Source organism: Bufo bufo, chromosome 3, assembly GCF_905171765.1.
Source record: "Bufo bufo chromosome 3, aBufBuf1.1, whole genome shotgun sequence".
Classification (NCBI taxonomy): Eukaryota; Metazoa; Chordata; class Amphibia; order Anura; family Bufonidae; genus Bufo; species Bufo bufo.
In genome coordinates, this window is record NC_053391.1 from 304,116,550 (window position 1) to 304,142,609 (window position 26,060).

The 26,060-nt window shown below is 40.2% G+C and overlaps 1 protein-coding gene across 2 annotated transcripts; it reads right to left on the reverse strand.

The window, feature by feature from the left end:
- Nucleotides 1-26,060, reverse strand: ABHD10 (abhydrolase domain containing 10, depalmitoylase). 2 transcript variants are annotated; one of them, XM_040424230.1, is made up of 6 exons: nucleotides 25,896-26,033; nucleotides 14,947-15,006; nucleotides 6,787-6,970; nucleotides 4,482-4,593; nucleotides 2,263-2,400; nucleotides 1-1,432 (listed from the first exon to the last, which is right to left on the reverse strand). In XM_040424230.1, the coding sequence occupies exons 3-6, from the start codon at nucleotides 6,849-6,851 to the stop codon at nucleotides 1,091-1,093; spliced, it is 657 nt and encodes a 218-aa protein (XP_040280164.1). In that variant the 5' UTR covers nucleotides 6,852-6,970; nucleotides 14,947-15,006; nucleotides 25,896-26,033; the 3' UTR covers nucleotides 1-1,090. The 2 variants fall into 2 exon arrangements, with proteins under 2 accessions (XP_040280164.1, XP_040280163.1); XM_040424229.1 differs by lacking the exon at nucleotides 14,947-15,006 and having other exon boundaries at nucleotides 5-1,432; nucleotides 25,896-26,060.

Here is a 26,060-nt window from a genome sequence, read left to right on the forward strand (position 1 = left end):
TTCTCCATTCAGAATGCATTAGGGCAAAACTGATCCATTTTGAAACCACTTGAGAGAGCCCTGAACGGATCTCACAAACGGAAAGCCAAAACGCCAGTGTGAAAGTAGCCTTACATTTACACCAATAGATGTGAAACTATAAGGATAAATTCCAGCAAGTCAGCAACTAATATACTGTATACTGGTAATATATTAAGTGCAATATAGCCAGTACAAAATATATAATAAAGATTACAATAGTCTTTTGTTTAAGAAAGAACATAGTCACATGCTTTCATCCACATAATTTTATACTTTGCAGCGTGCACATGGCAAGGCTAAGAAACAGTATGCAGATCACCAGTATCGCCAGCATCTTTTGCACTGAATGAGTTTTTTTTATTAATTGGAATAAAGGTTATACAGACTCCATCAGGTTGCTGGATATTCCTTTTCCTTCCTACATGGCAAGGCTGCATCACTTGTGCATGATCTGGTACAGTCTCTTCCATACTATGGCCTCTTTCGGAAACGTGTGTCCAGTGCGGAAAATATATTCCGTGTGTGAGCGTGATTTCCTGTTATGGGCTAGTTTCAGAGGAGCGCACCGCATTATACAGATTTATAATGCTGTACGTCTCTGCATGACCTTACTTATACTGACAGCATTAGGTCAGTACAATTCAGCAGATGCAAGGTCGGACAGAGACACGCAGCATTATAAATCAGTATAATGCCGTATCTGGAATGGGAAATCAAGAGAACGATAGGTGCATTTATATCAGCACATCAAAGGGAGATTCTAGCTGCAGAAGGTGAGGTTTATACATATACTTTATTGCTCTGCATATATTACATGCCATAGTGTTTTCACTAGTGAATCCAGTCCTGTACAGAGAGAAAGTTATTCACATTTGCTGTGGGAAGTAGAAAAGGATATATTTAGGAAATATAAAACGACATAGGAAATACTGAAGTGGATAGTAATAGAGGTCTCTTTCATGTAAACAACTATTTGCAGCCATTACATGTGCAGCCATCTACTATGCTGTGCTCAAACGGAGCCCCGCATGTAGGGAAAGCTGTCTGGTAATCTGCGGATTATTGTCGGTTACCCTAAAGTGGTGAGTTTATCAATTAAATCATCAATCGTGTACACGAGGAGTTTCATGTCATCTTTTTCACTCATCCGATGCAGGCCATGTTTGCGGAGAATGACATCTACATCAGTGCTGAGTACCCGGTCTGCAATCTGCATGGACACATGCCATGGCACTTCTTCATCTTTCATGCCGTGAATGAGTCGGATAGGAGAAGTTATGGGTATTGGGCTATTTAACAAGCAGTGGTTTTCAGCTTCTTTGATAAAAGAATACGGCAAAGTATAAAAGCCTTCTTCACTGTATTTTGAGGTAAGTTTCCATTCACCTTTCTCCTCAGCTGCTTTCTTTTCCTGGAAATAGAAAGAAATACTCACTGTATATGTTGATGGACTATTACAAACTGCTGCAGAGAGTTTCCACAGGGATGACTAGGATGGATCATGCAGATTTTAGTGCAATTTTGCTTGCACATTTCATCTGCAGAAACCACCAAAAAACAAAACAGAATACTCGCCGCCCCAGGCGTCTGTAGAAACCGACCTTCTGTAAGGACTATACTGTTGGGGACATCACATCATCACAGGGGGTCGGGATGTACAAAGACCAGCATGGGACCAGTGAAGCGCCGGGGTAGGGGGGTATAGCGATTTTAAAGGGAATCGGTCATCTGGATTTTGGGTATAGAGCCGAGGACATGGGTTGCTAGATGGCCGCTAGCACATCCGCAATATCCAGTCCCCATAGCTCTGTGTGCTTTTATTGTGTCAAAAAAAGATTTTATATATGTAAATGAGGCAAGTAAGAAGCCCAAGGGGCTGTTACTAACGTTTCCGGAGCCCAGCACCGCCTCGCATACTCCGAATCTCCTCCTTGCTCCCCAACGTCAAAAAGCTAGAGTGCCGCAATCTCGCAAAGCGCGAGCTAGCACATGCGCAGTGTCGGCATAGTGTTCCTTCCCTGTGCTGGCATCAGCCCCAGGGAACGAACCGCGCATGCGCTAGCTGGTTAATCGCGAGATTACGGCACTCTAGCTTTTGCCTTTGGTAACAGGAGCAGCACCTGCACCATAAAAGGGACCGTCTCAGATGAGCTAACCCCTTTACACATATCGAGCTGCATTTTTGCTAGAATTTTCTATAAACTTATCACTTGGGCATTTGTCTTAGTGAAATCTATGTACCTCTAGTGGAAGCTGGTTAAATACTGTAACAAAATGGTCTGCAGCAGGGGCAACACCAACAAGAGCTGCAATCTTCTCTGGCCGAGCAATAGTAGCAACAAGCATAAGCCACCCTCCCATGCTTGATCCAACTAATATCTGGAAGAACATACAAACAGGTTAGAAACGAGGGCAGCTGAAACCAAAATATATACAGAACAGACATACTCAGAAGTGACCCATGTCCAAACCGTATCTGATTTTAATCAATAGTTTTTACGCACCATGGCCATTTATTAAGCAGATTACACCCATTTTTGACATAATCTTTTCCAAAAAGCAGGCATAAGGTTTATTTTAAGGCTGTAAGTCACTTCAGCGATCTCCTTCAGTAGCACTGACGTAACCTACATCAGGCTTAGTAAATGCTGGCCTATATTTCTATGCAGGGGTGGTATGTTCTCTGTCATCAGCTTTTCACAAAGGTTTGTCAGTGTAGTGAAAAATGGTAGACTACTGCAGTCTGAAATTCCATGCTGACCACATAAATAGACCAACTGCCATATTGGTTAATATTTTTCATTTAATTACATTTTCCTATAAAGTATTGCAGTGTTAAAGCAGTTCAAGTTCAACAGCTTAACTCTCGCCATCCTCAGGGAGCTCGGGGCACATCAGTCGTAGTTCACCCTCATAGGCCACCATGACTGCGACTACTAGGGCCAGGCTTCAAGCAGCTCAGGGCGCAGGCTGGAAGAGGCCCGTGCCCTGTGTCACATTGCAGACAGCGTCATGGAGTTAATTATGGAGTTTGTTATCTTGCTTTGGCATCTTGGTGCAGCACATGCTTTTGGGCCACTATGGAGGGGAGGGGCACTATGGGGACATTAGTACTATAAGGTGCACTAAAAAAGTTTTCTACTGGGATAGTTTATGGGGGTTATTTCTAATGGCAGCACTATAAGAAGGTATTTTTCTACTGGGCCACATTATGGGCGCTTTATTACTACAGGGAATATTATAGATAATAGATATAGTACTACTGAGGGCACTATAGACTGGCATTATTACTTTGGGGCATACTATGGGGGCTTTATTGCTACTAAGGGGGTCATTTTAGAGGGCATTAGTTCTACTAGGGGCACTATAAGGGGGCTTATCTACTACTGAGGGCACCAAGTGGGCTTTATTACTACTTGGCCTCCATGCTAGGTTTTATTACTACTGGGGCACTAGCTAGGCATTGTTACTTATGGAGCCATTATGGTGGGCTCTACAACTACTTGAGGCACTAGTTATTACTCATGGGAGCATTATAATGCACTTTATTAATACTGGGGGACATTACTACTATCATGGGCTCTATGAGGGCATTATTTCTTCTGGAGAACAACAGAGGACATTATTACCATGACTTACAACACACAGTCATGGTCACTATTTGCTGGGTGCAATTATTTTTGAAGGCACTATGTGGTGGTAATTACTGAAGGAGATACTATCTTTGTGATAATAGTCCCTCCACACAGATACTATCTGTTTCTGCAGTATAGTATTGGGGAGCACAGGAGGCACAGTATAGAGGGTGGCAGGATGGAGTATTGAGGAGGTGGGGAGAATGATGAAAAAGCAGAAACCTAAAGAGGTCTGTGTGAGAGAGATGAGACATGGCTGAAAAAAAAAATCATCATGGCAGTCTGGTCCGAATAGAGAAGATGAGGAAAGTAATTATGTATCTGAGAAGATGCCACTGGATGTAAGTATGGTATGTAGTGCTGCACTCTCCTGTATGTTTGGTAGTGCGGAATGTAATTTACATAATAACAGTCATCCATATTGGGTCCTAATGTGGTGTCTCATTTTGACAGGAAGATCAGAACTGTATGCTGTGCTATTCTTTCTGTTAAATCTGAAGGAACTGTTGGCAGGGGCTTACAACAGGCCTATGACCGCAGCGTGAGAATAGACTTATTTTGTTAGCATCACTCTTAGTTTCCTTGAGGGTCTTGGTTCGAGCTTCCTGTCACTACAGGGTACTTGGCGCAAAAAGGTTCAAAACAGATCTAGACTATAGTCCAGTTGTTTGAGAGGACCATCCCTCTAGAAGATCACGTTCAATGCAATTTTTCATAGGGAGGGGTCATCGAGGACATTTACAGGTACATGTAAAATATTTTGTTTACTAGTAATAACCATAAAATAATGTCCTAAAAGGAATGCCTAAGCCATGGAAAACTTACCTGTGGCCCTTCAGACACATCATCCAGAATTGAAAGTACATCTTTCTTCCATTTCCCAATGGTGCACTCTTTTATATTTCCCTCTGAGTTTCCACATCCAGTGTAATCAAACCTGAAAACATAAAATGCATTCCTTCAGTGGTGCTCCTCTTCCAGTCCACAGATACTGTACCTCCATGACTTTGAGTAGGACTACACTGCACAACAACTGGACAGTTACAAGAACATAGATTAACGCATGTATCAACACCGGCAGACAATATGCTGAAATAAACTCACCAATAGAAGTGAATATGCATAAGCAAGGGTAAAGGAGATGGGAGTATGGCAATGGCATACAGGTTTAGAGAGGACGAATGACAGTGAACTGACCCTGTTCTGAAATACAACCCAGCAAGACAACCAAGGCTAATCAAGAAACTAAACCCATCAAACAAGTAATAACAGAATCACAGGAAAATAAACTACAAACTTCAATGCTGACAGCAGTGAAAGACTGCAGGACCACGGGTCCTAGGATATACTGACAGAACAAGATAAGAAGGACACATGCACACAACTCACATGATGATGTGAGTACAGTACAACAGACCCTTGGTCTGACAGGAGTTCAGGTCAGATGAGCAGCCGTCAGTGCAGGAGATGTGATCGACACACAGGCTGTGTTTCCCAGACTGCACATGGTGTGTGCATGAGCCCTAAGAATCTAGAAACAAGTGCATATAGCATACATCATCTCTAGCAACCAGAACAGCCTGGACTTCAAGGAGGCGAAGTAATTAACAGCCCCCTCCTAAATTAACCAGGCCAAGCTAGGCGATAACCTGACCCAGACTCACAAGGAAGGAAATGGCATAGCAAATACCTCAAAGTTAGTAAATAGGATGAGGCAGCAAGGACATCCGTGTTGCTTGTAACACCAGGACAGTGACAATTTGAAAATTACATATTTTCAATGAAAAAACTGGTGAATTTGCACCTATTCATCCATAAAATGTCAGGGGGAAAAAAAACGTGATCTACTAAAGTGATCATAAAAGATTTAGGAGCGAGTCATTTTTCAAGATTTATGATTATATAGTCTTCTGTAGGAGCATTCAAAGTCTAGTATATACTGATGGAAGCGCTCACCTTGTTCCTTTCAGTATGTTCCCATGTTCTTCAATTATGTAAAAGGAAATTGAAATAAATCCCACGTTCTGGGGTCTACCAAAGTCTCTCACTTGATGTTGTTCTTACACACAGAGGACTCTAGCAGGGTAACTTGATAACTTGAGACCCAACTGAAATGCCACCATTTAGAACCCTTAGGCCCCTTGCAGACAAACCATACGGATGAGGTCCGGATGCGTTCAGGAAAACTCCCACCATTTCGCTAGAGAGTTCAGGCAGTTTTGTTTGCGATTGCGTTCAGTTTTTATTGCGCGGGTGAAATGTGCATTGATGCGTTTTTTCACGCGCATGATAGAAAACTGAATGTTTACAAACATCTCTTAGCAATCATCAGTGAAAAACGCATCGCATCCGCACTTGTTTGTGGATGCAATGCGTTTTTCACGCAGCCCCATTCACTTCTATGGGGCCAGTGTTGTGTGAAAAACACATAATATAGAACATGCTGCGATTTTTACGCAACGCACAAAAAAAAAAACAACACTCATGTACACAGCCCCATTGAAATGAATGGGTCCAGATTCAGTGCAGGCACAATGCGTTCGCATCACACATTGCACCCGCGCGGAAAACTCGCTCGTCTGAAAGGGGCCTTAGAAGACCTTCCGGCTGTACACATCAATTTTGATTCATATGTTGTTTTCTTGTCACTTTACGTTGAATGAAAAGATGCAAATTCGCCCATTTTATTAAATAGATATATTTCAAAATATCACTGTCTTAGTCACAAAAGCTTTGTAGACTACGAGGAAAAAAAGCCATTAGGAAATATCACTCAGGAACAAAAAAAAAATGATACACAAGTCTTTTTTTTTTGTCTGTCAATTTCAAGGTTCATTCTTTAGTAACTGAATGTGAAACTTCATCATTTACTTTCAAAGGCTAAAAATCTGTCCTTGTTACAGGGACAGTACAGTTACTGGCGGTCTCCCTTGTAAGAAGCTCTACAGATGTGTGATGCTTTTGGGGCATTTTTTCAAGAGTTTGTTGCAAACAGTGCGTTTTCCCACTAGTGTTTTGTTAATGGCGTTTTTTTCCCCCTATAGAGAAATGTAAACACCTGAAAAAACATCAAGAGATACTTTGAAAAGGAGCCAGATTTCTGTAAGACAAAAAACACCATCCAATTTACCGTATAAACGAGTGTCCAAGAGATTTGCAGAAGTCTTCGAGGGCCACGGCTTTCTGAGCATTCATATCGGATGCAAAGCCAGGTAAGAAAATGACTCCAGGACTTTTGCCTTTGAGTTTCTGGTAGGCCAACTTTGGTAAATCTTTCCGTGTTAGGTACTGTATAGAGGACTTAAGCCTGTAAGCTTAGAAGAAACAAAGGGAAATACATACGGTAAGTAAAAATATCCTAATGTTCAGAAGAGCTTTTCTAGCATTAGACGTAATGACACATCCATAGGTTACGCCATCAAGTTATCAGGTGGTACAACTGGTGGAACCTCCATGATACTCAGAATGAAAGGGAAGCATAGCTTGTTAAATGCTGCAGCTCCTTCACAATCTTTCCTTGCACAGCAATGGTCCTGTCCACCCGCTGCTCAGGGCTCTTAAAACCAGGCCCGATTTACTTAAAACCCAGCCATAACATTCTAGGTTTTCAATGCAACATGTGTTTCTTCACATGACCAGGAACCAGAAAGGACAAGACATTTAAGGGAGTTTTGTTTTTTTGTTTTTTTAATGGCCACAAAGGGTTAACAAAAAAAGGCAAAAAAAATAAAAAAGCCATCCTCATCCTCACAGCCATTGCTGCTCTCCTCAAGACACCAGACAGCCCCCTGTTACAGTCTGTGATTGGCTGAGTGGGTCTTTCCGGACACTTCCAGTAAGTCAAGTCATGGGGCAGTAGGACTGGGGCTGGGGATCTGTGAGGGAGAGTATGGATTACCTTTTATTTTTAACCCTTTTTTTAATGGCTTCTCCCAAGAAAATCCCTTTTTAAATAATGTTTTCTGGATTTTACATTCATGAAATAAAATACAAGGCTGTTTGTTTATTCTGCTGATTTGTGGGGTCCTCCGGTCAGACCACCACTGATCCCACACTGAAGTCCTATTCATGAAATTATCTTTTTATTTTACTGACTGGATCTGAAAGGTTTACAGTCACAGTATGTATTGCGTTCTGTATAAGTAAAATATTTTCCAGCACTGGATGTAACATGTCCTAATGACATTTCCAGTTGGATGCTATCCTGATTCTAGCGATTCTGTCAGGCATCCCTAAAATCTGGGAATGTTTACATTATTCATTATATAATGCTAGGTTTACTTTGCTGTGTGACTGAGGAATACATCAACTAAAAATATCAAGCACACAGATCTGGGACACAGTGTTGCCACGGGCACAATGAAGGCTTTGTCACATACTGGCAGAATAATACGGCTGCTTTATTAAGTAATCACAACACAAAGCGAGCAACATTTGATGAAGCTTTAGGAAGATCAAGGAGGTCATGCTGAGGTTTGCCATCCCCAGATGACTGCAATATTACAACCTATGGGAGAATAAATTCATGGGATAATGACATGGCTATCTTTAAAGAGTCACACGTACGATCATCATAAACTGGAAGGAGGCCAGTGTTGGCAGTACAGAGGAGGCCTGAAGACAGGAAGGTGAGGCTGAGACACGTCGTCATTTAATACCTGGCCTTCAATGTGACCAGTTGACTAAAGCCAAGTCATGCGGAATTGCTGATGCACTGAATCTGCATTAAATACTGTCATGTGTTCTTGCCAACGATCTGATGACTCAACCTTTTCAAATGCTTTAGTTGAGTTGGCATCACCATCTAGTCTGGACTCTACTGTCATGAGGCAGTTGTGCTTGAAAGGTGCCTTCCAAAAACAGAATATATATTGGGGGGGGGGGGGGGGGGGAATGAAATTCCTGTTAAATTCCCTGAGGTTCTACACTTTTAAACCATTTTTAAAGTGAATCGGTCTATTTCAAGCTGCCTGAAGCTAGAGAGCCATGTTTTACACTGAAACACTGGCATTTCAGAGACAAAGTATTAAAAAAATGTATACAAGGGCAGAAAAGTCCACTTTGTGGATTTTCCCTGCCCTGTTTGTCTTCAGGGCAAGGAAAATCAGAGGCACAAAATATGGACCTAAAGGCGAATTTCACACGAGAGTATTCACTATGGGAAACATGCTCCATGATGGCTACATTTTATGGACTGGACACTGCTCGTCTGACGTGAACTCACAGCATTGTAATGATTTATGATGCTGTGAATTCCTGGTTTGACCATAGGTCTATTGTACTGTACAATAGACTAGCACTCAGGGAGGAACACACAGAATCATAAATCATTATGATGCTGTGCGTTCAGGTCAGAGGAGTAGTGCTCAATAAATACAGCCATTACATGGAGAGCCTTTCCTGGACTAATACACTCGTATGACATTGGCCAAAAGCAGTGTGCGAATCCCGCCTTATAAGCCAGCCTTCAGAGCTCAAATTTCAACAAGTTCCAGTGATTTGCAATTCTTTATACCAGGCATTGCGTAGTAATCTGATGAAGGCTGGCTAACTATCATTATAGGAAGCTCGGCTAAGCTTGTCAACTCTCCAGTGAAGGTACCTTTGGGCTCCAACACATATTTACTAAGCTATTCAGGTTACACAACCACGTTAAAACCAATAATTATCAACGGTGAAAGAACACTTTAACTCCTTAAAAACCGGGCCTATTTTCAACTTTAAGTATTTCAGTTATATTAAAGTAATATCTGATAGGCGGTGGTCAGACATTCATTTCAGGGTGGCTCCACGGGGCCCCCAGCAGTAGGACCCCCACCAATCTAATTGTTATTCACTTTCCTATATATAGCTGGAATGGCCCTTTAATCCCTTCCCACATTATCACGTACGTGTACGTGAGCGAATGTGGCTCCTTGCCGCATCCTCACGTGCATGTACGTGATGGGATCGGGCAGGTGCAGGCGCTGCACCCGCCCGATCCACAGCAGGAGCCCGGCTGTTACTGATAGCCGGGTCCCTGCTGCATCCGCCGGCATCTGTGTGTGCGGTGATGCCGGCGGATTAACCCTTTCACGTGCGGCAGTCAGCACTGACCGCGGCATGTGTGGGGTATACAGAGGGAGGGGGCTAGCTCTGACTCCATCACCCCCACCGCGCTGCGCTGGCAGGGGGTCGATGGTTGCCATGGCAGCCCCGACGCCTTACACAGGCATCGGAGCTGCTAGCCTACAGAAGCCCAGGAGAGACAGCCTGAGCGCTGGGTCTCCTAGGCAACTGTCAGTGTCTCACTGTGTGAGACGCTGACCGTTCAACTCAGTACAATACAGAATGTATTGTACTGAATTGAAAAAGGGATCAAACCCTTAAAAGATGAAGTCTAACAGTGAGACAAATATAAAAAGTAAAAAAAAAGTTTTTTTTAATAATAAAAAATTTAAAGTTTCAAGTAAAAAAAAAAGCGTCCTTTTACCAAAATAAAGTAAAAAAATAAATAAATGTAAAATTTTTAGAAAATAGAAAAAAAAAAAAAAAAAAAAGAAAAGTAGACATATTACGTATAGACCGGGGCTCTAAAAATATCACATGACCTAACCCTTCAGATGAACACTGTCAAAAAAGTTAAATAAAAACAGCTAAAAAAAAATAATTTGTCACCTTACATCACTAAAAGTGCAACACAAAGTGATCAAAAAGGCGTATGCCCCCCACAAAATAGTACCAGTCTAACCGTCACCACATCCCGCAAAAAAGAAATTAGCCCCTACCTAAAAAACAATTGCCCAAAAAAATAAAAATAAACTATGGCTCTCACACTATGGAGACTCTATGACATGATTTTTTTTTTGTTTGTTTCAAAATATTAGTGTATAAAACATTAATAAATTTTAAATAAGTAGACATATTAGGTATTACCACGTCTGTAACGACCTGATCTATAAAAATATCACATGATTTAACCCCTCAGGTGAAAACCGTAAAAAATAAAAACAGTGTCAAAAAAGCCATTGTTTGACACCTTACATCACAAAAAGTGTAATACCAAGTGAACAAAAAGTCATACACACTCCAAAATTGTACCAATAAAACTCATCTCATACCGCAAAAAATGAGATCCTACATAAGACAGTCGCAAAAATAAAAAAAATGGCTTTCAGAATATGGAGACACAAAAAAAAAATCTTTCAAAAATGCTTCTACTCTACTCTAGGGGTGCATCAGGGGGTCTTCAAATGTGACATGGCCCTCCAAAACCATACGGCATTCCTTTCCTTTTGCGCCCTGCCGTGTGTTACAAATGGGGTGTTTCTGTAATCTACAGAATCAGGGTAATAAATATTGAGTTTTGTTTGGCTGTTAACCCAGGGTCGTCTTTAATATTGATTGGACCCTGGGCAAGAATTTACTTGGGCCCCATGGATCCCGCCTTCCCACACCCTAGCATGTAATCACGGCCTCCACCACAACACACACAAAAAATAAAAATAAAAACACACACCTGGTAGAGTCCCGTGAATGACTGTAAATACTTCCGGTTCTGAAGACTCCAGGATCAGTGCTCTCGGCTGGAAGTGGGCACCGCTCTACAGTTCAGGAAGGAGACCGGGGCACGGCTCACCCTAGCGTTACAGTGCACCCCAGCACCCCACAGTATGCAGTATAGCACCCTACAGTATACAGCACCCCATAGTATGAAAGCAGTATAGCACCCTATAGTATCCAGCACCCCACAGTATGCAGTATAGCACCCTATAGCATACAGCACCCCACAGTATGCAGAATAGCACCCTATAGCATACAGCACCCCACAGTATGCAGTATAGCACCCTATAGCATACAGCACCCCACAGTATGCAGTATAGCACCCTATAGCATACAGCACCCCACAGTATGCAGTATAGCACCCTATAGCATACAGCACCCCACAGTATGCAGTATAGCACCCTATAGCATACAGCACCCCACAGTATGCAGTATAGCACCCTATAGTATACAGCAACCCACAGTATGCAGTATAGCACCCTATAGTATACAGCAACCCACAGTATGCAGTATAGCACCCTATAGTATACAGCAACCCACAGTATGCAGTATAGCACCCTATAGTATACAGCAACCCACAGTATGCAGTATAGCACCCTATAGTATACAGCAACCCACAGTATGCAGTATAGCACCCTATAGTATACAGCAACCCACAGTATGCAGTATAGCACCCTATAGTATACAGCAACCCACAGTATGCAGTATAGCACCCTATAGTATACAGCACCCACAGTATGCAGTATAGCACCCTATAGTATACAGCACCCACAGTATACAGTAGAGCAGTATAGCACCCCACAGTATACAGTAGAGCAGTATAGCACCCCACAATATACAGAATACAGCACCTCACAGTACACAGTATACAGCACCCCACAGTATACAGTAGAGCAGTATAGCACCCCAGTGTACAGCACCCCAAAATATATAGCCCCCCAGTATACAGTACAGCAGTATAGCACCCCACAGTATACAGCACCCCACAGTATACAGGACCCCACAATATACAGCAGAGCAGTATAGCACCCCACAATATACAGCACACCACAGTATTCAGCACCCCACAGTATTCAGCACCCCACAATATACAAAACCATAGTATACAGTAGAGCAGTATAGCACCCCACAGTATACAGTATATTAGTATAACAGCCCCTGTCACCTTTTCCTGATGTAATCTTCACAAAAAAGCTCCACGGTTAAGGCAAACTTCTCCTGCAGCAACACCCCTGGTAGAAAGGACCTTTGATTACCTCATAGCCATGTGACCAGTAATATTGCTAGGTTACTGGTCACATGGTGATGATGTCATCTAAGGTCCTTTCTGCTAAGAGAATCACAGCTCTCACAGTTTGCTGCCTGGAGTGCCGGCAGGCAGGCATGGCATGGCATGGCAGCACCCCCCTGTGTAGCTGACAGTCTGACACCCGGGGCAGTGGCCAGCAGGGCTCAAGAGGGAGCTGCCTTGGGCACCCCAGGAGCAACTGGGCCCAGGGCAGCTGCCCCTTTTGCCCCTTGTTAAAGATGGCTCTGTTTTAACCCTTGCTTTGTTACTGGAAATAATGGAAAATCTGAAATTTCAAATCCATTTTCCTTTAATTCTTGTGGAACACCTAAAGGGTTAACAAAGCTTGTAAAATCAATTTTGAATACCTTGAGGGGTGTAGTTTCTAAAATGGGGTCATTTCTGGGTGGTTTCTATTATGTAAGCTTCACAAAGTGACTTCAGACCTGAACTGGTCCTTAAAAGTGGGATTTGGAAATTAGGAAAAATTTCAAGATTTGCTTCTAAACTTCTAAGCCTTCTAACTTCCCCAAAAAATAAAATGGCATTCACAAAATGATCCAAACATGAAGTAGACATATGGGGAATGTAAAGTAATAACTATTTTTGGAGGTATTACTGTCTATTATAAAAGTAGAGAAATCATTTGGAAATTTGCAAATTTTTCAAAATCTTGGGTAAATTTGGTATTTTTTTATAAATAAAAATGAAATTTTTTGACTCAATTTTACCATTGTCATGAAGTATATGTGACGAGAAAACAGTCTCAGAATGGCCTGGATAAGTAAAAGCATTTTAAGTTATTACCACATAAAGGGACACATCAGATTTGCTAAAAATGGCCTGGCCAAAAATGTGAAAAATGGCAGGGTCCTGGAGGTAAAAACTAGCTTCGTCTTGAAGGGGTTAAGGCCCCTTTCATACGGGCGAGTATTCCGTGCGGATGCGATGCGTGAGTTGAACGCATTGCACCCGCAGTGAATCTGGACCCATTCATTTCTATGGGGCTGTTCACATGAGCGGTGATTTTCACGCATCACTGGTGTGTTGCCTGAAAATCGCAGCATGCTCTATATTCTGCGTTTTTCACGAAACGCAGGCCCCATAGAAGTGAATGGGGTTGCGTGAAAATCGCAAGCATCCGCAACCAAGTGCGGATGCGGTGCGATTTTCACGCACGGTTGCTAGGAGACGATCGGGATGGAGACCCGATCTGTATTATTTCCCCTTATAACATCGTTATAAGGGAAAATAATAGCATTCTGAATACAGAATGCATAGTAAAATAGCGCTGGAGGGGTTAAAAAAAATAAAAAATAATTTAACTCCCCTTAATCCACTTGTTCGCGGAGCCGGTATCTCCTTCTGTCTTCATCTTAGCTGTGTGGAGCAACAGAACCTGTGGTGACGTCACTCCGGTCATCACATGATCGATGGATCATGTGACGTCACCACAGGTCTTGTTCAGCAAAGAAGACAGAAGGAGATGCCAGGCTGCGCGAGCAAGTGGATTAAGGTGAGTTAAATTTTATTTTTTTTAACCCCTCCAGCGCTATTTTACTATGCATTCTGTATTCAGAATGCTATTATTTTCCCTTATAACCATGTTATAAGGGAAAATAATACAATCTACAGAACACCGATCCCAAGCCCGAACTTCTGTGAAGAAGTTCGGGTTTGGGTACCAAACATGCGTGATTTTTCTCACGCGAGTGCAAAACGCATTACAATGTTTTGCACTCGCGTGGAAAAATCGCGGGTGTTCCCGTAACGCACCCGCACATTTTCCCGCAACGCCCGTGTGAAAGAGGCCTAAGGATGCAGCATTTTTTTCTCAGGAAACTGAGATAGAAGTAGAAATGGCAATAATTAAAAGGTATAGATGTCAGCACAATATATCACAAAGCCCACACAGTGGTGCTAGAAAGCCCACTGTCTTTGTATAAATATACAACCTCAACTACAAAACAATTGGGACGCTGTGTAGTGAAGTGTATATAAATAAAATAAAGGAATGAACAGGCACAACCACCTACTGGAGTGTATACCAACAGTTTAATTCAACAATTCAGTGATAAAAACAATAGTAAAATCAGTAATAAAATCTCATATACATAATTAAATAAATTGCTGTGTTTATTTAATTATGTATATGAGATTTTATTACTGATTTTATTATTGTTTTTATCACTGAATTGTTGAATTAAACTGTTGGTATACACTCCAGTAGGTGGTTGTGCCTGTTCATTCCTTTTTTTCTTTATGACTCACTTTACTGGGTAGGTGACCCAGTGAACAGTGCACCCACCGCTATCTACCTGTCCAGGTGTTGAGCCCTTTACGTGTATATACGGTAAATGTAGATAACAGAATGCAATGATTTATAAATCTCATAGACCCACATTTCATTCACAGTAGATCATAGAACACATATCAGATATTGAAAGTCAGACATTTTACCTCATTTAGAACGTGATGGCAGCAAAGCATCTCAAGAAAGTTGGGACGGGCAGCAAAAGGCTGGAAAAGCAAGTGGTACTGGTTAGGGATCAACCGATATAGATTTTTTAGAGCCGATACAGATAACTTGTGAACTTTCAGGCCAATAGCCAATCACAGAATATCGGTATAAGTTCATTTTTATTTTTGAAAAAATAAAAATTCAAAATTTATGTTACGGCGTTTACCACATAGATTTTTTTTCAATATTTTAATAGTTTGGACTTGGCAATATGTGATATAAAATATATAAACAATAAACAAACATATGTAAAATTGGGAAAGGGGGTGATTTATACTTTTTTTTTTTTTTTTTTACTTTTTATTTCATAACTATTTCCCCCCTTAGGGGCTAGAACCTGGGATCTTTTGATCACTTGTCCTATTCACCCTAATAGATCTCTATCAGGGTGAATAGGACTTCACACACTCCCTGCTGCCCTGTGCATAGTACACACAGCTGCCATGGTCCCCAGGATTACACTGCTGGGGCTCCGATCAGAAGCTGCCACTGCCACCAATGAAGAGGAGGGGACCCTGTGGCCACTGCCATTTAAATACTGGGGGGGGTGACACTGCTCCACCAATGTTTTTAATACTGGGGAGGGTGCACTGCGCCACCAGTGATAATAACGTTTAATACAGGAGGCGGGTGTGTCAGCGCAGAATCACATAGCCGGCACCCTGCCTCCGACAGGGAGCTGCGATCAGCGGCAGCAGTTTACCCCTCAGGTGTGGTGCGGGGTTAACTGCCGCCGATCGCAGCTCCCTGTCATATAGGCTGGGCACTGCCTCCTGTATTTGTATTAGACATTAACTTTCATTGGTGGCGCAGTGCGCCCGCCCCTCCTCCTCCTCCCATCTCTCCTCATTGGCAGTGTGGCACAGGGGGGAGGGAGAGAGTGACTCATTCTCCCCTGTGCTACTTTGGGAACATGGCGCGTTGACAGCAGTGTGCTCATGCTCTGTGATAGCGCGCTGGACGCATTATCGGCAAGGTTAGATGCCGATAACTTTGAAAATAATGAATATCGGCCGATAATATTGGTAACTGCGATAATCGGTCGATCCCTAGTACTGGTAAATAAACAGCTGGGGGAGCTGTTTGGTGCTAGGTCATATGACTGAGTATAAAAAGAGCACGATAGAGAGGCAGAGGCTCCCAGAAGCAAAGGGAAAATTCACAGTTGCCAGAGTCTACCATCCACCAGATTGCCATTGACTATAATGGGATCTGGCCGTTTTCCAGCAAAAATGCCGGTTTTCGACAGACAAATACTGCTGCATGCAGTATTTTTTGTCTGGCCAACTGCCCGGCATTTATGCCAGAACAGGCTACCAGAATTTGAACCGGAACTGTGAAAGATGGGCAGTAGTCCACTAATCTGCATCTAAAAACTAAAATGTTCCTCCACTTAAAATGGAGAACACCCAGAACTGTAGAGCAGCTAGAATCCTCCATCAGACATCATTCTTCTCTCAGAACTCCAGCAACTCATTTCCTCACTTCCCAGACGTTTGCAGACTCGTTAAAATAAGAGGGGATACCCAATGGTAGACACAGCCCTGCCTTTTTTGAGATTCGTTGCCGCCATAAAATTCTAAAAGAGTTAATGTTTTTTTTTCATGAAATGGTAAAATGTCTCACTTTTCTGTGATCTACTGTGAATAAAATATGGGTCTATGAGATTTGCAAATCATTGAATTCTGTTTTAGTTACATCTAAGGCTACTTTCACATTGGTGTACGGTGCGGATCCGTCTGGTATCTGCACAGACTAATCCGCTGTAATAATGCAAACGCTTGTATCCGTTAATAACGGACCCGTTTGCATTATTCATATAAAAAAAAGTCTAAGTCAAAACGGATCTGTCTTGACTTACATTGAAAGTCAATGAGGGACGGATCGGTTTTCAATTGCACCATATTGTGTCAGTGAAAACGGATCCGTCCCCATTGACTTACATTGTGACTTACATGCTGCGTTTTGGTGTCCGCCTCAAAAGCAGAACGGAGGTCAAACGCAGCCAAACTGATGCATTCAGAACGGATCCTTATCCATTCAGAATGCATTGGGGCTGAACTGATCCGTTTTGGGCCGCTTGTGAGAGCCCTGAAACGGATCTCACAAGCGGACCCAGAAACGCCAGTGTGAAAGTAGCCTTACACAGCGTCACAAGTTTTTGGAATTGGGGTTGTAGATCCAGCTGACATTTACAGTCCTATATGTAATAGTTTTACATGCTGTGTGTGAACATACCCTAATGTATGCAGGAAATATTATAATTATTATTAAAGAGCCATTCATTCCATAGCGCTGTACATATGATAAGCGGTGCACATACATAATACAGACAATTGCACTAAGCATGAACAAGACGAGTTACAAACTGGTACTGAAGGAGAGAGGGCCCTGCCCGTCAGGGCTTACAATCTACATGGTATGGGAGAAGGACACAGTAGGTGCGAGTTAAGTTGGTCATGGCGGTATAGAGGCAGCAGGGTCACTGGTTGTAGGCTTGTCTGAGGAGGTGGGTTTTCAGGTTTCTTTTGAAGGATTCCAATGTAGGTGAGAGTCTGATATGTTGGGGTAGCGAGTTCCAGAGCATGGGGGATGCACGGGAGAAATCTTGGAGGCGATTGTGGGAAGAGGTGATAAGAGGAGAGTAGGAGGTCTTGTGAGGATCGGAGAGTGCGTGTGGGGATGTATCGGGAAAGTAGCTCAGAGATGTAGGGAAATGTAAGAATCGGGAGGTACTGACTCACTGTTGAGTGTATATGTAAGGCTCACATGACTTTTTTACCCCTTCTCTGGCATTCTACTACACCTTCAATAGAGAAGTGATCATTACTTACCTGGCAGATCCCATGCCGCCATTTTCGTTGTCCCAGAGGAGATCAGTTTACCTGGCTTCAGCGGTGAGGTAATGTCAACGATATCTGATAATCACTGGTGAACCAAGAGATGAGTGCTTGGCTGCAGCGGTCACCTGCTGTCGATGTGACATGACTGCAGCAGCTGGTAAACACCAGAGCAGCGGTCCGGGATGTGGCAGGTAAGTAATGATCACTTCTTTATTCCAAGGGGCTCTGTGTATTCTCTATGAGAAAGGCTCTGTGTATGAGCCGAAACGTTGCCTCACTGTACCACATGGGTGACTAAACCATCACGCATTTTCTACTGGATGTGCTGTCCATTTCTTTGACTATTTTATTGGGTAAGGAGCTATACCCCTGGACATAGCACCCACTATATTGTTTTTTCATTGGTGCCGACATTTTTTCTAATATATATATGTGTGTATGTGGGCACAGCTTACTGTGCTGTCAGAGAGTATATGTGAGATATATATATTATATAATGCAGAGCTTACTGTGCTGTCAGAGAGTATATGTGAGATATATATATTATATAGTGCAGAGCTTACTGTGCTGTCAGAGAGTATATGTGAGATATATATATTATATAGTGCAGAGCTTACTGTGCTGTCAGAGTATATGTGAGATATATATACATATATATTATATAGTGCAGAGCTTACTGTGCTGTCAGAGAGTATATGTGAGATATATATATTATATAGTGCAGAGCTTACTGTGCTGTCAGAGAGTATATGTGAGATATATATATTATATAGTGCAGAGCTTACTGTGCTGTCAGAGAGTATATGTGAGATATATATATTATATAGTGCAGAGCTTACTGTGCTGTCAGAGAGTATATGTGAGATATATATATTATATAGTGCAGAGCTTACTGTGCTGTCAGAGAGTATATGTGAGATATATATTATATAGTGCAGAGCTTACTGTGCTGTCAGAGTATATGTGAGATATATATATATTATATAGTGCAGAGCTTACTGTGCTGTCAGAGAGTATATGTGAGATATATATATATATATTATATAGTGCAGAGCTTACTGTGCTGTCAGAGAGTATATGTGAGATATATATACATATATATATTATATAGTGCAGAGCTTACTGTGCTGTCAGAGAGTATATGTGAGATATATATATTATATAGTGCAGAGCTTACTGTGCTGTCATAGAGTATATGTGAGATATATATATTATATAGTGCAGAGCTTACTGTGCTGTCAGAGAGTATATGTGAGATATATATTATATAGTGAAGAGCTTACTGTGCTGTCAGAGTATATGTGAGATATATATATATTATATAGTGCAGAGCTTACTGTGCTGTCAGAGAGTATATGTGAGATATATATACATATATATATTATATAGTGCAGAGCTTACTGTGCTGTCAGAGAGTATATGTGAGATATATATACATATATATTATATAGTGCAGAGCTTACTGTGCTGTCAGAGTATATGTGAGATATATATATTATATAATGCAGAGCTTACTGTGCTGTCAGAGAGTATATGTGAGATATATATAGTGCAGAGCTTACTGTGCTGTCAGAGAGTATATGTGAGATATATACGGGTATATTATATAATGCAGAGCTTACTGTGCTGTCAGAGAGTATATGTGAGATATATATACATACATATATTATATAGTGCAGAGCTTACTGTGCTGTCAGAGAGTATATGTGAGATATATATATTATATAGTGCAGAGCTTACTGTGCTGTCAGAGAGTATATGTGTGAGATATATATATACATATATATTATATAGTGCAGAGCTTACTGTGCTGTCAGAGTATATGTGAGATATATATACATATATTATATAGTGCAGAGCTTACTGTGCTGTCAGATAGTATATGTGAGATATATATATATATATATTATATAATGCAGAGCTTACTGAGCTGTCAGAGAGTATATGTGAGATATATATACATATATATTATATAATTCAGAGCTTACTGAGCTGTCAGAGAGTATATGTGAGATATATATACATATATATACATATATTATATAATGCAGAGCTTACTGTGCTGTCAGAGAGTATATGTGAGATATATATACATATATTATATAATTCAGAGCTTACTGAGCTGTCAGAGAGTATATGTGAGATATATATACATATATATATTATATAGTGCAGAGCTTACTGTGCTGTCAGAGAGTATATGTGAGATATATATACATATATATATATATATTATATAATGCAGAGCTTACTGTGCTGTCAGAGAGTATATGTGAGATATATATATTATATAATGCAGAGCTTACTGTGCTGTCAGAGAGTATATGTGAGATATATATAGTGCAGAGCTTACTGTGCTGTCAGAGAGTATATGTGAGATATATACGGGTATATTATATAATGCAGAGCTTACTGTGCTGTCAGAGAGTATATGTGAGATATATATACATACATATATTATATAGTGCAGAGCTTACTGTGCTGTCAGAGAGTATATGTGAGATATATATATTATATAGTGCAGAGCTTACTGTGCTGTCAGAGAGTATATGTGTGAGATATATATATACATATATATTATATAGTGCAGAGCTTACTGTGCTGTCAGAGTATATGTGAGATATATATACATATATTATATAGTGCAGAGCTTACTGTGCTGTCAGAGAGTATATGTGAGATATATATATATATATATATATTATATAATGCAGAGCTTACTGTGCTGTCAGAGAGTATATGTGAGATATATATACATATATATACATATATTATATAATGCAGAGCTTACTGTGCTGTCAGAGAGTATATGTGAGATATATATACATATATATTATATAATGCAGAGCTTACTGAGCTGTCAGAGAGTATATGTGAGATATATATACATATATATATTATATAGTGCAGAGCTTACTGTGCTGTCAGAGAGTATATGTGAGATATATACGGGTATATTATATAATGCAGAGCTTACTGTGCTGTCAGAGAGTATATGTGAGATATATATACATATATATATATATATTATATAGTGCAGAGCTTACTGTGCTGTCAGAGAGTATATGTGAGATATATATATATATATATATTATATAGTGCAGAGCTTACTGAGCTGTCAGAGAGTATATGTGAGATATATATATATTATATAGTGCAGAGCTTACTGAGCTGTCAGAGAGTATATGTGAGATATATAGATATATATTATATAGTGCAGAGCTTACTGTGCTGTCAGAGAGTATATGTGAGATATATACGGGTATATTATATAATGCAGAGCTTACTGTGCTGTCAGAGAGTATATGTGAGATATATATACATATATATATATATATATTATATAGTGCAGAGCTTACTGTGCTGTCAGAGAGTATATGTGAGATATATATACATATATATATTATATAGTGCAGAGCTTACTGTGCTGTCAGAGAGTATATGTGAGATATATATACATATATATATATATATTATATAATGCAGAGCTTACTGTGCTGTCAGAGAGTATATGTGAGATACATAGATATATATTATATAGTGTAGAGCTTACTGTGCTGTCAGAGAGTATATGTGAGATATATATATATTATATAGTGCAGAGCTTACTGAGCTGTCAGAGAGTATACAGTGGCGGAAATAATTATTTGACCCCTCACTGATTTTGTAAGTTTGTCCAATGACAAAGAAATGAAAAGTCTCAGAACAGTATCATTTCAATGGTAGGTTTATTGTAACAGTGGCAGATAGCACATCAAAAGGAAAATCGAAAAAATAACTTTAAATAAAAGATAGCAACTGATTTGCATTTCATTGAGTGAAATAAGTATTTGAACCCCTACCAACCATTAAGAGTTCTGGCTCCCACAGAGTGGTTAGACACTTCTACTCAATTAGTCACCCTCATTAAGGACACCTGTCTTAACTAGTCACCTGTATAAAAGACACCTGTCCACAGAATCAATCAATCAAGCAGACTCCAAACTCTCCAACATGGGAAAGACCAAAGAGCTGTCCAAGGATGTCAGAGACAAAATTGTAGACCTGCACAAGGCTGGAATGGGCTACAAAACCATTAGCAAGAAGCTGGGAGAGAAGGTGACAACTGTTGGTGCGATTGTTCGAAAATGGAAGGAGCACAAAATGACCATCAATCGACCTCGCTCTGGGGCTCCACGCAAGATCTCACCTCGTGGGGTGTCAATGGTTCTGAGAAAGGTGAAAAAGCATCCTAGAACTACACGGGAGGAGTTAGTTAATGACCTCAAATTAGCAGGGACCACAGTCACCAAGAAAACCATTGGAAACACATTACACCGCAATGGATTAAAATCCTGCAGGGCTCGCAAGGTCCCCCTGCTCAGGAAGGCACATGTGCAGGCCCGTCTGAAGTTTGCCAATGAACACCTGAATGATTCAGAGAGTGACTGGGAGAAGGTGCTGTGGTCTGATGAGACCAAAATAGAGCTCTTTGGCATTAACTCAACTCGCTGTGTTTGGAGGAAGAAAAATGCTGCCTATGACCCCCAAAACACCGTCCCCACCGTCAAGCATGGGGGTGGAAACATTTTGCTTTGGGGGTGTTTTTCTGCTAAGGGCACAGGACAACTTATTCGCATAAACGGGAAAATGGACGGAGCCATGTATCGTGAAATCCTGAGCGACAACCTCCTTCCCTCTGCCAGGAAACTGAAAATGGGTCGTGGATGGGTGTTCCAGCACGACAATGACCCAAAACATACAGCAAAGGCAACAAAGGAGTGGCTCAAGAAGAAGCACATTAAGGTCATGGAGTGGCCTAGTCAGTCTCCGGACCTTAATCCAATCGAAAACCTATGGAGGGAGCTCAAGCTCAGAGTTGCACAGAGACAGCCTCGAAACCTTAGGGATTTAGAGATGATCTGCAAAGAGGAGTGGACCAACATTCCTCCTAAAATGTGCGCAAACTTGGTCATCAATTACAAGAAACGTTTGACCTCTGTGCTTGCAAACAAGGGTTTTTCCACCAAGTATTAAGTCTTTTTTTGTTAGAGGGTTCAAATACTTATTTCACTCAATGAAATGCAAATCAGTTGCTATCTTTTATTTAAAGTTATTTTTTCGATTTTCCTTTTGATGTGCTATCTGCCACTGTTACAATAAACCTACCATTGAAATGATACTGTTCTGAGACTTTTCATTTCTTTGTCATTGGACAAACTTACAAAATCAGTGAGGGGTCAAATAATTATTTCCCCCACTGTATGTGAGATATATATACATATATTATATAGTGCAGAGCTTACTGTGCTGTCAGAGAGTATATGTGAGATATATAGATATATATTATATAGTGCAGAGCTTACTGTGCTGTCAGAGAGTATATGTGAGATATATATATTATATAGTGCAGAGCTTACTGTGCTGTCAGAGAGTATATGTGAGAGATATATATATATATACATATATTATATAGTGCAGAGCTTATTGAGCTGTCAGAGTATATGTGAGATATATATTATATAGTGCAGAGCTTACTGTGCTGTCAGAGAGTATATGTGTGAGAGATATATATATTATATAATGCAGAGCTTACTGAGCTGTCAGAGAGTATATGTGAGATATATATATTATATAGTGCAGAGCTTACTGTGCTGTCAGAGAGTATATGTGAGAGATATATATATATATACATATATTATATAGTGCAGAGCTTATTGAGCTGTCAGAGTATATGTGAGATATATATTATATAGTGCAGAGCTTACTGTGCTGTCAGAGAGTATATGTGTGAGAGATATATATATTATATAATGCAGAGCTTACTGTGCTGTCAGAGAGTATATGTGAGAGATATAGATATATATTATATAGTGCAGAGCTTACTGTGCTGTCAGAGAGTATATGTGAGATATATATATTATATAGTGCAGAGCTTACTGTGCTGTCAGAGAGTATATGTGAGATATATATACATATATATATTATATAGTGCAGAGCTTACTGTGCTGTCAGAGAGTATATGTGAGATATATACGGGTATATTATATAATGCAGAGCTTACTGTGCTGTCAGAGAGTATATGTGAGATATATATATATATATATATATATATATATTATATAGTGCAGAGCTTACTGTGCTGTCAGAGAGTATATGTGAGATATATATATATATATTATATAGTGCAGAGCTTACTGAGCTGTCAGAGAGTATATGTGAGATATATATATATATATATATTATATAGTGCAGAGCTTACTGTGCTGTCAGAGAGTATATGTGAGATATATATATTATATAGTGCGGAGCTTACTGTGCTGTCAGAGAGTATATGTGAGATATATATATATATATATATTATATAGTGCAGAGCTTACTGTGCTGTCAGAGAGTATATGTGAGATATATATATATATATATATTATATAATGCAGAGCTTACTGTGCTGTCAGAGAGTATATGTGAGATATATAGATATATATTATATAGTGCAGAGCTTACTGTGCTGTCAGAGAGTATATGTGAGATATATATACACATATATATATATTATATAGTGCAGAGCTTACTGTGCTGTCAGAGAGTATATGTGAGATATATATACATATATATATTATATAGTGCAGAGCTTACTGTGCTGTCAGAGAGTATATGTGAGATATATATATATTATATTGTGCAGAGCTTACTGAGCTGTCAGAGAGTATATGTGAGATATATATACATATATTATATAATGCAGAGCTTACTGTGCTGTCAGAGAGTATATGTGAGATATATATACATATATTATATAGTGCAGAGCTTACTGAGCTGTCAGAGAGTATATGTGAGATATATATATTATATAGTGCAGAGCTTACTGTGCTGTCAGAGAGTATATGTGAGATATATATATATATTATATAGTGCAGAGCTTACTGAGCTGTCAGAGAGTATATGTGAGATATATATATATATATATTATATAGTGCAGAGCTTACTGTGCTGTCAGAGAGTATATGTGAGATATATATACATATATATATATATTATATAGTGCAGAGCTTACTGTGCTGTCAGAGAGTATATGTGAGATATATATACATATATATATTATATAGTGCAGAGCTTACTGTGCTGTCAGAGAGTATATGTGAGATATATATACATATATATATTATATAGTGCAGAGCTTACTGTGCTGTCAGAGTATATGTGAGATATATATACATATATATATTATATAATGCAGAGCTTACTGTGCTGTCAGAGAGTATATGTGAGATATATATATTATATAGTGCAGAGCTTACTGTGCTGTCAGAGAGTATATGTGAGATATATATATTATATAGTGCAGAGCTTACTGTGCTGTCAGAGAGTATATGTGAGATATATATACATATATTATATAGTGCAGAGCTTACTGTGCTGTCAGAGAGTATATGTGAGAGATATATATATATTATATAGTGCACAGCTTACTGTGCTGTCAGAGAGTATATGTGAGATATATATACATATATATTATATAGTGCAGAGCTTACTGTGCTGTCAGAGAGTATATGTGAGATATATATATATATATATATATATATATATATATATATTATATAGTGCAGAGCTTACTGTGCTGTCAGAGAGTATATGTGAGATATATATATTATATAGTGCAGAGCTTACTGAGCTGTCAGAGAGTATATGTGAGATATATATACATATATATTATATAGTGCAGAGCTTACTGTGCTGTCAGAGAGTATATGTGAGATATATATATATATATATATATATATTATATAGTGCAGAGCTTACTGAGCTGTCTGTCTTCTGTCTGCCCCAATATCAAGCCCCAGCAATAAGAGAACCCATCCCTGTGACCACTGCCTATAGGAAACAGTAGACTGCAGTAAACCCCAGGACAGGACACAGGGTTTACCCCGCTCATATGTGAACCTTTGCCTTACTAAGGGCAGAAAGGTAAAATCACAGGACTCCGTTACTCCCTTCCGGGGCTGCAGGTCTACAACCAGGTATCAGCAGTGCACCTCCTCCGGCGGCCGCTGGTGGCGCACTCTCACCTGGAGCACGTGCCGGGACTTTGGGCTGTAGAATGGCCGCTCCGTGCCTGCACAGTCGCAGCACCCATGGGCGATGTCCGCCCAACGCTCTAGACGCCATATTTTCTCGTGCCTAGCGCACCGACAAGTCCGCCCCGCCCACCCTGACGTACGCGGAAGCCCGCT

Coding starts and splice junctions, on each gene's coding strand:
- ABHD10 (XM_040424229.1), bottom strand. CDS start 25,995: ATGGCGTCTAGAGCGTTGGGCGGACATCGCCCATGGGTGCTGCGACTG. Junction 6,971..25,895: donor AGTCCCGGCACGTGCTCCAG/GTGAGAGTGCGC, acceptor GTTTCTTCTAAG/CTTACAGGCTTAAGTCCTCT. Junction 2,401..4,481: donor ATGTGTCTGAAGGGCCACAG/GTAAGTTTTCCA, acceptor ATGTTCTTCCAG/ATATTAGTTGGATCAAGCAT.